At 31.0% G+C, this 16939-nt stretch overlaps 2 protein-coding genes across 3 annotated transcripts; one reads left to right on the forward strand and one right to left on the reverse strand.

The window, feature by feature from the left end:
• Nucleotides 1-454: 454 nt before the first annotated feature.
• Nucleotides 455-3451, reverse strand: LOC106710333 (ATP synthase subunit b, mitochondrial). Its single transcript, XM_014502352.2, has 5 exons — nucleotides 3310-3451; nucleotides 2031-2175; nucleotides 1493-1691; nucleotides 969-1157; nucleotides 455-689 (listed from the first exon to the last, which is right to left on the reverse strand). The coding sequence occupies exons 1-5, from the start codon at nucleotides 3335-3337 to the stop codon at nucleotides 513-515; spliced, it is 738 nt and encodes a 245-aa protein (XP_014357838.2). The 5' UTR covers nucleotides 3338-3451; the 3' UTR covers nucleotides 455-512.
• Nucleotides 3452-3823: 372 nt separating this feature from the next.
• On the forward strand, nucleotides 3824-5622 carry LOC106710364 (small VCP/p97-interacting protein). Of its 2 annotated transcripts, none has more exons than XM_045682242.1 (3): nucleotides 3824-3977; nucleotides 4961-5125; nucleotides 5449-5622. In XM_045682242.1, the coding sequence occupies exons 1-3, from the start codon at nucleotides 3942-3944 to the stop codon at nucleotides 5461-5463; spliced, it is 216 nt and encodes a 71-aa protein (XP_045538198.1). In that variant the 5' UTR covers nucleotides 3824-3941; the 3' UTR covers nucleotides 5464-5622. The 2 variants fall into 2 exon arrangements, with proteins under 2 accessions (XP_045538198.1, XP_014357870.1); XM_014502384.2 differs by lacking the exon at nucleotides 3824-3977 and adding an exon at nucleotides 4407-4608.
• Nucleotides 5623-16939: the final 11317 nt, after the last annotated feature.

Consider the following 16939-nt stretch of genomic DNA (forward strand, 5'->3'; position numbering starts at 1 on the left):
CTCAATAGGGTTCCTTTATATCGGGTTCATTGAATGTTAAAATTTTAGTTGAGATGAAAGTAATCATTTTAATAAACCAATTTTTATTTTAAAATCTCCTTCTCCAGTATTAAATACACCGCTCAGAAAAGAGAAACACTTTATTTTCTGGTTAAATTTTATCACATAGTAATCCTTTATAATCTGAATGAAAAAATCCAATTTAATTAATATCATTTTTACAAAAGTGTTACAGTAACTATTTTTACTTCTAAACATTAGTGATACAGATTTTTCTTTCCCAATTATTTTGGACTACGATTCTATTCACTTGCCGCTTATATTTAAAAACTATGGGGAATCCATTTTATTTATAATTTTTTTACCTGATCATATTTCATTTTACACTCACATGCAGTAAATAATAAAATAAATGAGAAGAGAAGAGAGTTGGGTTAAAAATAAAGCACCAATATGATCTATTCAAGAAACAATAACTTTATTTTGATATACATAATCTAGTTCTAGTCGCATTAATGTTTAGCTGCGAGTGCTGAGAGGTCCGCGATGCAGCGGTCTATCGCCTGCTTCTCCTGGTCGGGGGTGATGGCTTTTGTGACATTGGAGACCACCCAGTCAACCATCGCCTTCTGCGCCAGACGACGTTCCACATTAGATTTCTCCAGCTGGTAGTCCAGACGACGCTTCACCTGGAAATTTTAATTAAAATTCTTAATTGAACTAGAAGTTAAGGAAATTGAATAAATAATACTGCTATAAAGTTTTAGACAACTACTCTTTGGCTGAACAGTGGGTAGTATTTCGAAGGTATGTATTCAGGTCCGAAGTTTGTCTTTAGCCTTACAGTCTTTTTCCACTAAGCGACTTTAAAGAGAGCTTTGTACCTTAAACAATTTTGAATCCGGAGGTATTGTTTAAATTTTTTTTTGGTGCTAATTTCTTTAATATTAATTCCTAGTCATACAAACCTCAGTGTAAGCGTTCATCATGCGTTCTCTGTAAGCTGCCTCGAGCTGCAGCAGTACATTCTCCTTCTTGGCCTGTATGAGGAGTTCCTGGCCCTGCGCTCGCCACTGCGCTGTCTTCTCCTCCTCTATTGCCTGTTCCAAGTCCTTGATGTTCTGCACGCGACCTTCGTTCCAGTTGCTCTCTACTGCCTGTAGAGAAATGTATAAGTAATTACAATGGTAGACTAGCAACAACTGTAAGAATGAGCCGGCTCATCCTGTGAAATATGAACACATAAGACAGGCATGAGGTGTACGTTAGTAGGAAGTAAGTACTTTGTCTTTATGACATTTTCCTGTGTGTAAATTTTTTTACGACATACTAATGTCATCATCTTTAATTAAAGACTGAGATCAACGCCATCTAGTGGATTTTTTGAAAAAATATTTATTTTAGTATATTGCATTTAAGTATAAAAACTAACAAACAATTTATCTACTTTTCTAGTATGAATAAAATGTTATTAATATTTATTTTCACTCACATCAACTTCTTTGTCGAGCCATGCAGCAATCTGTGGTCCGAACTTTGTGGTTGCATAGTAGACCATCAGGAAGATAGACAGACCGGTGTAATATTCATGCTCCAAAACATAGATCTCCTTGCTGAACAAGTATGTGGCGAGACCCACGCCAAATGTGTAAGGACCAGTTACTCCCGTCTTTGAGTGGAAGAATTGGAACCTGGAAAAAACCATTGAAAAAATAAATTAAATAAATATACTAAAAAAACTATCACTAACGTTTTGAATGTGTGGAAAAATTATGACTTTGTTTTAGTATTCAGAACAATGCCATCTAGTGTCAAATTTTAATAAACTATTTGTGGATTTGTTTGGAAGATTAGTACATACTAAGGCATTTAATTTAAAGAGAAATGGGAAGGCTTAAATGACTTCCGGAGCAGCTATTGTTGAAAATTTATCATTAAAATTCTAAACACAAAGTTCCCCTAAAGATCATAGTTACATAAATAACCCCTACTACTAAAAATTTACAGCTTTAAAATATTATCTTCTTTACCATTCTTCGGGAACAAATCCGAGTCTGACTTTGCCAGGCTCCCCTCGTACAGGTCTGGGGAAGTTCTTCTCATCACGCACACCCGCAACATCGGAGGCAGAGCCGCGCGCTACTAACGCGGTAGTAGCTGACTGACGAGCAGCGGCTAAAAGACGAAAAATAACAAACTTAAAAGATAATGTTTCTAGCCACTCAATAATACTCGCTTATATCAGGAATTATTCATTAATCAGGTGATATTTGGCAACTCTTTAACCCCAATAGATGATATGTGGTGAGGTTCTTACCAATCACCTCTATGAAATGTTTTAAGAGGTCATTTTACATAAATCTAAATTTAATACTAATACAGTATGAATTTACACAGGTATTTTTTGCCTAATGGGATTTTTTCCCACTCAACCAGTTACATCTATGGATTCAATTCCTAAAATTGGAAAAAAATCCCATTGGGTAGATAGATTGGTGGATCGGCATCAGCAAAACACCCATTTACTCAGCACTAAGTACGATAACTACACATTGTGATACAGAAATTAAATAAGTATGGTTCTCAGTAAAATAATATCAGGAAATTTACTATAAAAAGATTATTGATAAATATTTATAACAAAAACGATGAGTTGTCTTTACATAATTGAAGAAAACTACTTATTATTTGTCTAATGAAATTGTTTTGTTTAACAAGTCAATTTAACTTTTATACAACTAGAAGTACATATTTTAAATACGGCAAAAAAAAGTTCATGCCTGTTTTTCTTCAGCATCTTCTAGAGTAAATTATTTCTGTAAAGTCACCATTGAAAAAAAAATTAAGCAAATATCAAAGCAATTAACAATGAAAAATATGTGAATTTTATTTTGTTAAATAAAGGGGTTGCTATATTTTAGCTTTTCTTCTTCTCTCAAGTTTGGATTTCAAAAGTACCCATGGTATACACTTTGATTGTAGATAGTATATAACAGGTATCTAGCTTAAATTAATAATTAGTGACTATCCCATGTAAAAATTATTTGATAGACAGTATAAAAGTGACTGGAAAAATGAAATTTGTTGTAAAAACCTAAGAAAGTTTTGCATTTATTAGAAAAACTAGATATAAAACAGTCATAAATATAGTACGATAAGGTAATTTGGTAACAAGTTTTTAATGAAAATCTTGCTGAAAATATAGTAGCACTTGTCAAATTGGTGATTACATAAACCTTGTAAGACTTAGGTTATGTGGATTTTACTTTGAAAATAATTATTGTAATATATTTAGAAAATTGTACATACCTGAACGCAAAGCTATACGTGATAGCATTTTAAATTCTGCTATTATAGTATATTAAAATTAAGCAAGTAGCCGCAGACTCGGGCCAAAAGTACTTTGCGTTAGAGAGATGTTCCTTCTTTATCTTTTTCAATCGATTTTAATTTTTGACAGTGACATTAGAAAAAATATCGACATCGATTTCGAAACCGAGTAAAAATCGAAATTTCGAATACGGTAAATCGAAAACGCAACTTTGGTAAAAATATTATTAGTGTACTGCAGTTACATAATAAAAATTATTAAGTTTCCTTGGGTTATGCAATTAAAATAAAAAAATGCACATTAATAAATGGATAATGGGAACACAGTACAAATACGTGACTCATTAAAATTACCTTCATATTTGAAACTACCTAGTTAACTACCTAGTACCTTTCGTTAAGTAAAAGTAAAACGTGGTATTGTAATACGAAGCTTTTTGTGAGCTTACAGATAGCCACACTTTGACCTACTTTTTATTAGTTGGCTAAATTTTCAGTTATTGATCGACCATTCCATTCTATAATAAACAGACGTCGAATTGTATTCTTGTGATATTTACCTTAGAAATACGGAGTATTTTAATTTGCACTATTCAAATTTAATAGTAGCAATGGCAAATATAAATACGATACTTTGGAAACGAATGGTAAGTACCGAGTTTTAGTAATTTAAAGTATTGAACGAATCATAGGTAGTTGTAATGTACATTCCTACTATAAAATATTTATCCTTTTTAAACACTTGTTGATAAGCAAAGTTTTTTAAGTGCTTTAAAATTTTATTTATAATAAAAGGCATTATTAGATATTTAGAAAGTTCATGTGATAAAAGTTTCCGAACGTTCGTTAACAGTGTTGCTTGTTACTTTTAATTAAAATGTAGAACATTGAAAACTGAATTTTACTTGTTTAATATGAATTAAAGTGCTTTGTTATTTAAATGTAGAGATTTTTTACTATTAAAAACAAATTCAAGTATATTTAAAATAAGGTTCGATTATAATTAAAGTTACAACTATAACTGAAAAATAAATTAAATAGTACGAAATCGATACAACGACTGGTATCACCACCACAAGGTTACAGATTATAGATTTTTGCGTCAACGGCAAGTGGCGAATTGTGAATGTTGATTTGATGATTGTTGTTTTTGTGGCTTAACATCGATTGTGATGAAATAGTTATGAATTTCTAGAGAATTGTAAAATAATTAAAAAAATGGGGATATTTATGTCCTGTTGTAAGCCCTCGGCGTCGGATGTTATAACTCCAGATGCCGTAAGTTTACCGACATAAAGTAATTGTCTTGTTTAGTTCCCAAATAACTATTTAATATATATTTAATTACGAAATAACAACCTATCAATGTATGCTGCAATTAGATAAAAATTATATTCACTCACTTCTATATAGATTAAGTATTTTCTCATGTTTAAGTAATTAAAAATTTAATTAAACATTAAACCACCCTAAATAACATATACTTACATATGTATGTTTTATTTGAGTAGGATTTGTTCACATTATTACTAAATATAATATGTTTTTATCCAATTCCGCAAAAATTTCAAAACTTGATTGTAATAAAAATGGTCATGTGATGTTATTAGTTAATATATTTTTTATACAGGAGACAAGACGTCGTCAGCAAGTGGAGGCAGCAGAGAAGCGAAGAGCTGAGGAGGCTGCACGTGGGGTGAAGGACCCAGAAAGAGTGAAGCGCATGCAGCAGAGAGCAGAGGAGATGGAGCGCAGGGAGCAAGAACTGCAAAAGGAGGGGGGAGCTACCCTGAAGGTAGGTGCAAATTAATTTACTGCAGATGAATTAGATACATACAGTTGTTGAAAAAAACCACAATTGAGCATGGGAATTGTAATCTACATGCCATGTACTGTTTTTCCATTTTGAAATTTCATATGTAGTGAGAGAATTATATTTCCTTCCCACATAGGTTTAAACCTATGGTGCAGTGTACCCGTGGTACAGAAAACTATCACCATAAGTACTATATTATGTGGGAACAAAATAAATGTCCTCAACTATACTGGTATGAGTCAATTTGCTACAGGAAAAAATGTATAAATTATTTATTTCCTTAATTGTATTGTACATTTCAGTGGACGGCCGACTGAGATGAGGCCCCACGGGAAGGGGGAAGTGGTCAGCAAACGAAAAATGATAAATATAAATACAAAAATTGATGTTCTTTACCTCACTTGAATTGTCGGTGTACTTTGACAGGCTACGGATTTGGCACACCTGGAATAACCTCTTCTGCACAATGTGTCAAATTACGCACTATATTGAACATAATGTTATACAGCTTTTGTATTAGTTTGTAAGTTGCTGTATTCAAATAGTTATAGTTCTGTTGATTTTTATAAATATATTTATTTTGTTTTTTTAATTTTAGTAATATATCAAAATAAAAATTACTGATTACTTGAATGCTATATTACATATATTTAAATGGTTCAAATATTTTTTTAAAACACCCTATAGTAATGTCAACTAAACTTAATAATTTGGGGGAAATTTTTAAACGAGGTACAATTATTACAATATTTTTTAAATTATATTTTGTTAATATTTTTACACAAAATATGTATGTTACATGAATGTTTTGATGAGCAGTATACTACAATGGTTTTAATTGCTTAAATACATATTGTTATCTCTTACTAACAAAGAATAAGACAGAGACAGCAAAATACAGTACATCTGTATAAGAAAGGTACAACGGACTGCAATATTGTTCACTTTTACTGGAGACACAGTTATATCTATTTTGAATATATTGTAGTATTTTTATATACTATATGTGTGTAGAAATAATATGTATGTATATTAAATCATTTTAAGAATATTTGTCTAAACTTCTTATGAGCTATGGGATTTTTGAACCTCCTGAATTGAAAACTGTAGATTATCAATATTAAAGAAAACCTTTGGAAACTTTTTTCTTGTACCATATCTATTCGTAATCTTTACAAAATATGTATTCGAATTTAAAAAAAAATTAAATTTATGGAAACATGTAATCCCAAATTTTTTTGATATTTCGATTTAAATTATATGATGTATGTACATACAGGGTGTTTCAAATTTTTCTCTATATCTGTAATAATTATTATATATGAATATTAATAGTACGACATCACTATTTCTTTACTGGGAGTAAAAAAAATGTACACCCACTTAGTTATTTCTTGCAACATTTCAAAACAATACAAAAAACACGAATGTGAGTTTAAACTGTTCAAACACATGTCAACAAACATGTTGATGCTTTTATCTTTGAATGTTTTGAATCTTTGTCAGTAATATTCTTAAAAGACAATTAGTACCTATATATATTGGAATATATTGTTGTTATATACTTAATAAAAAATCGTATATATTAAGATGAAATTTGTAAACATATAAATGTTAGATGTTTAAGTAAATAAAAATACAACCACTGGCACTATCTTATTTCTTTACTTTTATCAAAGTAAAGTGACTGAGTTATAATTTTATTTTCACAAAGATGTATATTTTTCAATATTTTAAATAGTCTATGAAATCTAATTATTGTTATTTTCTAGCGCCTCTCTACGGATTTTGTTTTGGCTTTGTTTAAAAGGAATGAAAAAAAAATAGTGTTTGTCTATGGTGTCTAATAGGGTGGGTCAAAAAAATCAACTATTTTTTTTTTACAATTAATACGGAAAAATGGTTTACTAGGCACCTTAAAAAAATTCTCACCAAATATGAACTCTTAATTTTAATAGGAAGATCCTCCGCGTCGCAGTTTTTCATTTTTTTCTCAGTCCAATAGAAAAAAATTCATTCCTCATCATTATTATTTATCATTATTATACATTATTATTTTTTTTATTGATAAATGATTAACTAAGCGATAAATAATGTACAATTTATTTTTTTAAATGTAGATAAAAATACTTATACATAAAAAAAAGCTTGAAAAACATTTTGAAGTTTCTCAGTTGATAAAAAAAAAATTTTTTCGTGTAAATTTTCTCAAAACTGATAGATTAAATTGAAATTTTTCGATTATTTAATCAAAAACTCTTAAAATCGGTATACATGAAAGTTTGATGATGAATATCTTTTGAACGCTTAATTTAATCGCCAAAACATATGATACCATTTTTATAGAGCAGTTAATTTGCTACAAAAATTTCTATTGCGCATTCAATAATAGCCATTTCTTGTCGAGTTATAAAATTCATAAACAAAAGTGACATTTGACTTAAAATAATCAATCTTAAATCTTCAATATTAGTGAAATGGTGAGGTTTACGGAAAAAACATAAGATACCTTTTTTGTAGAGCATTAAATTTCCTACAAAATTCTTAAAAAAAATTTTCTGTACGACCAATTAATGATGAGGAATGAATTTTTTTCTATTGGACTGAGAAAAAAATGAAAAACTGCGACGCGGAGGATCTTCCTATTAAAATTAAGAGTTCATATTTGGTGAGAATTTTTTTAAGGTGCCTAGTAACCCATTTTTCCGTATTAATTGTAAAAAAAAAAATAGTTGATTTTTTTGACCCACCCTAGTGTCTAAATGTAATCGCGCTTGAAGTTAGAGATATTTGTAATTGTTGTATTAAATGTTGTATGAAAATATTGTATTTGATTAATTTTAAACATCCTCCTATATACCTACAAATTAAAAAAAACTTGATAAATGATTCACCATCCATTTTCATTCATGGCTACTATTAACCATTATGGGAATGTTTGGATGGATGGATGTTTGTTAGAAGGTATTTTCAGAATGGTTCAAGTGCAATGCTTCGACCAAACTTCTATTTTTTATTTCTTTTGAATCACAAATACAAATATACTTTATTGTACACTATCATGGAGTTACGAAAAAAGTGTGTGAGAACGCAAGTTGTGGTCATGAGTAAGAATCACTTTGGCATAGAAAGGTTTATCAATAAATATTATATATCATTAGGTTATTTAATGTATGTCATCTTTATAAATAACGTTACACGTTTTGTTCATACAGTCTTATCTTCATTAACTAAACAAAGCATACTTTTGTACTTTTCTCAGAAAATGTATTTATATAGTAAACATTTATGTGGACATTATCTGCACAAATTAAACAACGGAAAACCTTATCTTTGTTACGATGGGTTTTCATTGCAAAACATCGAATTACGGAACGGATTTAAAACGGACAATACTAGTGATAGTATAAATAGTTTGAGCAGGGACAAAACAAATGTTTACAAATAATCATAAATACTACATTAACAAATGAGGTCATTTCATGAGAATTATCATAAATCGGTATTTAACACGAATTATTTCTAATCAATTTAATCTGTGACAGCTATCAAATTATAAATGACATCGCTTATTACGTGACCGCAAGATAAGTTTCATTTTAGGCAGTTTTAGGAAACATCAAACGGAGATATTGATTGAATATTAGCAAATAAATTTCGTTAACAAATAGGTCACGTGAGCAATTGTATGCACAGTAGCATCGTGTAGGTGAGGTTCATCTCCACCCATAATGGATTTGTATGAACTGGAACATTTTACAAACGTACCCAAAACATTAAGCCTTTAATTTCTTTTGCAATTTTTAAACGCCATTGCTTGTAACCTGAAACTCGAGAAAACTTAGTTTAAAAAGTTTTTCCTAACATCAATAGGAAAAGTTAAAAAAATTTGCTTTTCTATTTTTCTTTTTGTCTAATTTAATTTAAATTATTTTTTACTTTAAAAACTAAAATAGATATTAGCGTTTGTTCAATTAATCGTTTTTGTAAATACTGTTGGTATACTTTCGTTACTTGGTCAGCAGCGAGTTAAGTTCGTAACAAATATTAACTTTAGATTTCCAGTATTAGTGTGTTAGTTTACCTCCGCACGTTCATACGTACATACATTATCCGCTTGTGACTTACGATGTAGTTTCTTATATAAAATAATGTGTGGATAGAATCCGAAGTGTAGAATAAAAAGAAAACAATAAATAAAAAGGTAGGTACGAGTATCATACTAATATTATAGATGCGAATTTTTAGATGGATGTATGGATGTTTGTTACGTATCTCCAAAACGGCTTCGAAAATCCGTTAGATTTAAATGAAATTTGGCACAGATGTAGAACATAATCTGAAAAAAAAAACATACGACTAATCAAGTTTTTCTTTCAATTCCACGTGGACCAAGTCGCTGGCAAAAGTTAGTAAACAATAAAAAGAAAAAAGTACTAGCTGTCGCCCGCGACTTCGTTCGCGCAGAATTAAAAAAACTTAATTAGTAGGCTGTGTGTTCTTCCAGACTATGTTCTATATCAATGTCAAATTTCATCAAGATACGTTGAGCTGTTCTGGAGATACTTTCTAATAAACATCCATCCATCCAGATAATCGTATTTATAATATTAGTAAGCTATCGATGGCTAAGATAGGTAGAGTACCTACATCTATATCTATATATATTAGGTCCTTACATATGAAATTGGCGTTTTTCGTACTGGCCACTTTAATCACGAATTTCTCCTCTTTGGTAAGGAATTCCAAATTCAAATTTGTACAGCTATAGACTCATGTATTTGTGGTTCGATGACCGTCATTCATTTGTTTTTTTCTTCTGTTTTTTTCTGTTTGCGTCACTCATTTTACAAAATGGAAAACTTAAAATATCGCATTATTTACGAGTACGAGTTCCGCCGTGGCACTAGTGCTGCGGAAACGACTCGAAGGGTGAATGATGTGTATGGCGGTCGTGTTGCAAAAGAAAACACAGTTCGTTTTTGGTTCCAACGTTTTCGTTCTGGAAATTTCGATCTGCAGAACAAGCCCCGTGGACGGCCTGAGACTCAAGTTGATAATGAAGAGTTGAAGGCTATTGTGGAAGCGGATCCATCGCAAACCACGTCCGAGTTAGCTGCAGGCTGCGATGTTAGTGATAAAACTGTTTTAATTCACTTGAAGCAAATTGGGAAGGTTAAAAAGCTTGAAAGATGGGTACCTCACGAATTGACTGAAGCAAACCGGCAAACGCGCGTCGACTGTTGCGTTACATTACTAAACCGGCACAATAATGAAGGTATTTTAAACCGAATCATTACCTGTGATGAAAAGTGGGTTCTTTACGATAATCGGAAGCGCTCAGCGCAATGGTTGGATCCTGGCCAGCCAGCCAAATCCTGCCCCAAGCGAAAATTAATCCCAAAAAAGTTACTTGTAAGCGTTTGGTGGACTAGTGCCGGTATTGTTCATTACAGTTTTCTCAAATCTGGCCAGACTGTTACGGCTGATGTCTATTGTCAGCAATTGCAAACCATGATGGAAAAGCTAGCGGCTAAACAACCTAGGCTGGTCAATCGCTCCACGCCACTGCTGCTTCACGACAACGCTAGACCACACACTGCGCAACAGACGGCTACTAAATTAGAAGAGCTTCAATTGGAAAATCTAAGACATCCTCCGTACTCCCCGGACCTTGCTCCAACAGATTACCATTTTTTTCGAAATTTGGATAACTTCTTGCAAGGGAAAAAATTCAACTCCGATGGGGCAGTCCAAATCGCCTTCAAAGATTTTATTGATTCCCGTCCGACTGGTTTTTTTAGTAAAGGAATCAATGAACTACCTATGAGATGGCAAAAGTGCATAGAAAATAATGGTTCATACTTTGATTAATTAAATATATTATATTAAAAAATATTCGACTTTTTGTTCCTCCCATACAAAACGCCAATTTCATATGTAAGGACCTAATATAAAAGAAAGTTGTGTTAGTTACACCATTTATAACTCAAGAACGGCTGAATCGATTTGACTGAAAATTGGTGAGCAGGTAGCTTAGAACCAGGAATAGGACATAGGATAATTTTTACCCCGTTTTTTTTTTATTCCGCGCGGACGGAGTCGCGGGAAAAAGCTAGTCTATATATATATAAAAGAAAGTCGTGTTAGTTACACTATTTATAACTCAAGAACGGCTGAATCTATTTGACTGAAAATTGGTGGGCAGATAGCTTAGAACCAGGAAACGGACATAGGATATTTTTTAACCCGTTTTCTATTTTTTTTTATTCCGCGCGGACGGAGTCGCGGTTAAAAGCTAGTAATATTATATTAATGAATGCAACGAAATCTTTGTATCCCTTTTTTAAGGAATTACGCGAACTAATAAAACCGTTTGACAGAGTTACAATTAAAATATAGAACTATATAATTTTTTTTAATTCTTAATCAAACTAAAAAAAAAAAAACTTCAATTATAAATTATGGTCAATAAAAAAGAAAGAAAGGCAAAAATAATAATTTTCTGTATCTCTCCCTGCTCTCCTATTTTCACTGCCTTATCATAATCCCGTGAGATACAATCATCGCGTGTGATTCATTGTTTACAAGTGTAAACGTTGACTCATTGACTAAGATGACAGGCAGATAATTTTTTTTAACAAATTCATCAGCCCAATATCACGACTATACAGAAGACAGGACAACTTTATAGAAGTAATACCACGTTTCGTTTAATGCGGTGTTTCCCAACCTTTTTGGATTTATGTCCCACTTTTCAGGTTGAACATGGCTATTGCCCCTTATAAATTTTGTTAAGAAATAAATTTCTCTCGAGGCCTACGTTATGCAATGGTAGAAATAATTAAACACTACGTTTGGCTGACTAGATCAATTGCAAATAAAATTTTTAGACACGAAAACACATATAATAGTTTAAATGCAACGGAATTTTGTCTCTATAACGTTTAAATTCAAATGTACATTTGGTACATTTGGATTACATTGGGAAACACTGGTCTAATGATTTTGTGTACCGGAGGACAAATCAAATCTTAATACCTACTGGAAGGGAAGCGGTTGGCGGGGGAGGGGATGTATAAAAAAAGGTTATATTCTGTACTGTACATCTCTGTCCTTTAAAGATGTTTATTTACATTAAGTTACAAAGCAGATGCTTGGGCACCTAAACATATGCAATGGTGATTCATATTTTATCATATGGTAACCGATTGCTCGTTTTTCATCTATTAAAAAAAAGAAATACATATACATAAAGGTCTGGAATATATCTAAGATTTTTATGTTGTTATTGACTTTCGCAATTTAATTACAATTATCTACTACAAAATGGCGACATACTTAAAAGCTAAATTAGTAGCTATCATTAATTAATTAGGCAAATAGATAAGGACAATGTGTAACAGTTTGGAAAATCAATTGATACCACACAGTAGTTGTAATTTCACTCAAGAATTTCATTGTCTCGTGTTAATACGTATTGTGTATTGCCACCCCTTTCATTCTTTTTGACAAAAATATGTATACAAGTGTATGTATACATGTATACAACTGGAGTCGAAACCCATAATTACTGTCAGGAAATCAGTCTTCCATCAGCATAGTTATTTATTTAAAGTAAAATTACTTGAAATTGAATGAGTAAATTATGTGATGGAGTGAATAGTTTTTTAAGTGTTTAATTTTTTCTATAAGTTTTTTTCAATCAGGATTCGTTGTATTAAAAAGTGAATAGGAATTTTAATTTATACCTTTTGTTCTAATAAAACTAAGGGTATTTTTTTAACAAATTTCTAGTACTTATTGTGATTCTCGGGTCAGGTAAGAACAGTATTGTTAAGAATTCCACACATTTGAGTGCAGTTATTTTAAAATTAAATACTTTTTAATCTGAATGAAAACGTCGAAGTATTTCGACTTTTTTGTCGAAGTCGAAGTATTTCGACTTTTTTGGAGTTATATCAAAAGTATTCCAACGTTTTGTGCTTACGAAGGTCGATTAAATCATTTTTAAATTGTACAGTATTGAAAAAGGCGATCTCACAGTAGCACAAATTTCCAGTTTTCCGCGCTGTAAATTCATATTCTATGTTAGTCATTTAAAAATATAAAAAAGTTATGGTGAAAAATTGTTATATGTACTTTATAAAAATCATCAACCTTAAATTGTCGCAATTTAGCATTTGAATTCTAAGCAAAATTTATTCTTAATTCCATTATAATGTCTTTACAGATAATTATTTATTAAGACACGACAAAAAAAACTATGAGTAGATTTACCGACATATTTTTATTGATATCAATAAATACTACCAAATAATTATATGATAAGATAAACATCGATGTTGCGAAAATCATGGACCAATCAGAGATAGTTTGTGTCACCACTCCTTATTTTGTTAATCAAAAGATAACTGAAATTGAATAATAGTATAAAACGAAACTGTCATTATTTTTGGCGCGCAGATCGCTGCTAAATGACAAGCGGAAGGCGGCAAAGGTTTTTGTGTTTACAGCCAGTGATTACATTTAGAATAAATGAGTTATTAGTTTTTGAGATTTCACACTACGATTTTTAGTAAATGTTTTATTAAATTTTTATAATAATTTGGATATTTCGGTGAGTTTTATATTTTAGTTTATCATTAACTAGAATATTTTTAACGAATCTAAAATTATTGTAGGATGTTTTTAAGTTCTTTTTTATTTTCAATGACAATGAACCATATGCTCAGATGAAGAATTATATAGATATGACACGCGCGTTTACCCGTAAGGGACAGATAGAGAGTACTATAGACTATACCTATATATAAGTAAAAGGATTGGGGTTACCAGTTATTTGTTTTGTCCCGAAAATGAATAATTACGATATAATTTAATATAGACCAATTTATATATTCCCAATTAAATTGTAATTAATAAACGTAATAAATATAAAAAACAATGCGTAATTTTTGTTTATGTGACTAAGATTACGTAAACAGATTTTTTTAGTAATACTTAGTCAGGTCATAAATTCTGTCACATGTTTAATATAAAATAATTGAAACAAGTTTATTCATTATGTGACCATTTATATACCAAAATGAACTTAACAAAACATAGATTCTTATGACACTAAAGTTTATTCAAAATGACATCCGTGATTTTGAATACAGGCCTTCAATCTGCTCGGCCAGTAGTCTATCACAGCACGAACGAGGTCCATGTCAATATCGGCGGCTGCCTTAATCAAGGATGTCTTGAGTGACTCAAAAAAAAGAATTTCCCGATATTTTTTTCCCGCGTACCGCTTCAACAAAGCGCGGCATCTCTTCAGTCATAGGTCCATTAGACGAGCATTCAAACGATGTCCTATTTTTCTTCGATATGCACGAAGCCCTAAGTCTTCATAAAAAGCTACAAAAAACATACCAATATTATAGTCATATAATTTTAAATTACTCTGTATATCATTACAGTGAACACTACATGTAAAACTACTTAATATTAAACTATTTTGATTGTAATTTCTAAGAAACAAAATTTACATGGGACAAATTAAAAAGCATACTCTTTAAAATCAACGGGATAAGAAAGTATCAAATATTTAAAAACACAGCATATACCAGAATTAAAAACTCCTTTTGAAATCTGTTGAAAATAGTATAAAAAATGTGAATTGTTTCATTTATATACATTATACATACTATAATTTAGGTATTTCCCCTAAATTCAGGGTAATTTTTACAACAAGATGGTGGTATTATTTTTACGGGTAATAACCAACCAATTTGAAAAGAAGTTTAATATGGCCGCTTGTTTCCCAGATCTACAGTATATTATTTGACACAAATGACATCTGCGTTTGGGCGCATAATGTTCGAAAAATACTATTTTATTTTAGCTGATTTTACCCGTATTTTAACATATTAGTTATTACAAAGACTGTAAAGAACACTTAGTTTGTATTTTCTTCCTTATTTTGTATGAATACATGTGAATAGGTGCGTAGTTTCAGTACTTACGAGTGAAAGGTTATGTTTTTCTCTTTTCGCTCACTACGGTTTTTACAACCGACAATACAGCAGTATACCATGTTTTATAAACTTTACCTTACTAAAACTGTAATATCAAAATATTTTTGCACAATTACAGCCACTAAGTACTCACAATTTTCGAAAAATAGCACGAATGTCAAACTTTGTTAGGGACAACCTAGGTTGTTTGTAGGGGACAACCTTTGTTCCAAACAAACCCCAAAGCCTGGTACGCAGAAAGGGACAGAAGATAGTTATCCCTGTCTTTGTCACGTCACAGGAATTGGGTATAACTGTATCTCTCTCACTCACGGTATTATTATTACCGTGTCATAGACTTGACCATATGGTTTTCTACAAATTGGCAGTAAACTTATGAATTATGTGTATGTTTGTGGCTTGAAGAAATAATGCCCTGCTCTGCAGATGCTCTCATAATCTCTTTTTAAGGATATATGGCTATTTATATATAAGTACTTACTTAAATCAAAATATTAATACGTAAAGCGAAAACGTTATAACTTTGTTTTTAAATTTTAAAATTGCGCATACGAAATTTGACACAGTTAAAGTTGTGGAGAAAGAGTGAAGTGAAGAATAAAAATTATGGTCGAATTTATAGCCATTGGCGACCATTAGTTTTTTTTAATTGTATTATGTTTTTAAATAGTTTTGCTCCGAATACTTTTTGTCGTGTGTGGACAAAGGCCTCTTCCAAATTCTTCTCTTCTTTTTGCCTTCCTAGACCAAGTCGGTCCTGCTACTACTCTTATCTCGTCTTCCCATCTTTTGAGTTGTCTTCCTCGCTTTCTTAGATACCAGTAGTTAATGATTTTGCTCCAATTGTCTGTTCCACGTAAAGTGTGCCCATCTCCATTTAAGTAGTTTTATTGTTGTGGTAATTTTAGTTAGTTTAGTTGTTTTTGAAACTACGGTGCTTCTTATTTTGTCTGATTTCTTAATGTGTAACGTACTCCTTTCCATTGATCTTTGACAGACATGAAGTTATCGATAATATTAGATTAATCGATTAATGAATATCTAATAAATAAATATTAGCCAGTGTTAGTATTTTTTTAAAAGGGGCAGTGTTTTACATGCAACAACACAACACAACATACTTCCGTATGTTGTGATGTATGTACATATTCCTACAAAATTGTCTTATCATTATAATTAAACATCTGAATAATATCTGTAACTCACTATAATTTTCAAATGGATGTTTGAGGAAAAACCGCGCGAAATATGAGATAATTGGAGCAAAAAGTTTAGTTCTGTAATAATGTTCTGTAATAGACTCTGCTAACCACTTAATGTTACAATGAATTATGTTATAATCTTACTAATATTATAAATGCGAATGTTTAGATGGTGGATGGATGTTTGTTATAAGTTATAAGGTATCTCCGGAACGACTGAATAGATCTTGATGAAATTTGGCAGAAATGTAGAACATAGTTTAGAAGAACCTATAGGCTACTTATAACATTTTTTTAAGTTTGATTTTGTATTATATATTATGTATTACATGGTTCGAAGAAAAAAAACCAGACGAATTGATAAACTAAAATACACGCCAGGTTCATATCAAAATTGGGTTCGTTTTTCCAGACTGTTATCAAAGAATGACCTAATAATCATAGACTCTAATTATTATCAAAGATTTTATGATTAAATTACAAAACATCAAAGACGATAATGATAAAATGGATGTTTCGAACACAGTAAAAGACAATTCGGAAAAAATTGAAGTCCTTTAACATTAATA

Source organism: Papilio machaon, chromosome 18, assembly GCF_912999745.1.
Source record: "Papilio machaon chromosome 18, ilPapMach1.1, whole genome shotgun sequence".
In the NCBI taxonomy this organism is placed as follows: Eukaryota; Metazoa; Arthropoda; class Insecta; order Lepidoptera; family Papilionidae; genus Papilio; species Papilio machaon.

Bases quoted from the DNA above. Each gene is read 5' to 3' on its own strand.
- LOC106710333 (XM_014502352.2), bottom strand. From the start codon at position 3,337: ATGCTATCACGTATAGCTTTGCGTTCAG. The intron at 2,176-3,309 runs GTATGTACAATT...TTCGTCTTTTAG, and splicing joins ACGTATAGCTTTGCGTTCAG to CCGCTGCTCGTCAGTCAGCT. The intron at 1,158-1,492 runs GTGAGTGAAAAT...ATTTCTCTACAG, and splicing joins GGCTCGACAAAGAAGTTGAT to GCAGTAGAGAGCAACTGGAA.
- LOC106710364 (XM_014502384.2), top strand. From the start codon at position 4,549: ATGGGGATATTTATGTCCTGTTGTAAGCCCTCGGCGTCGGATGTTATA. The intron at 4,609-4,960 runs GTAAGTTTACCG...TTTTTTATACAG, and splicing joins ATGTTATAACTCCAGATGCC to GAGACAAGACGTCGTCAGCA.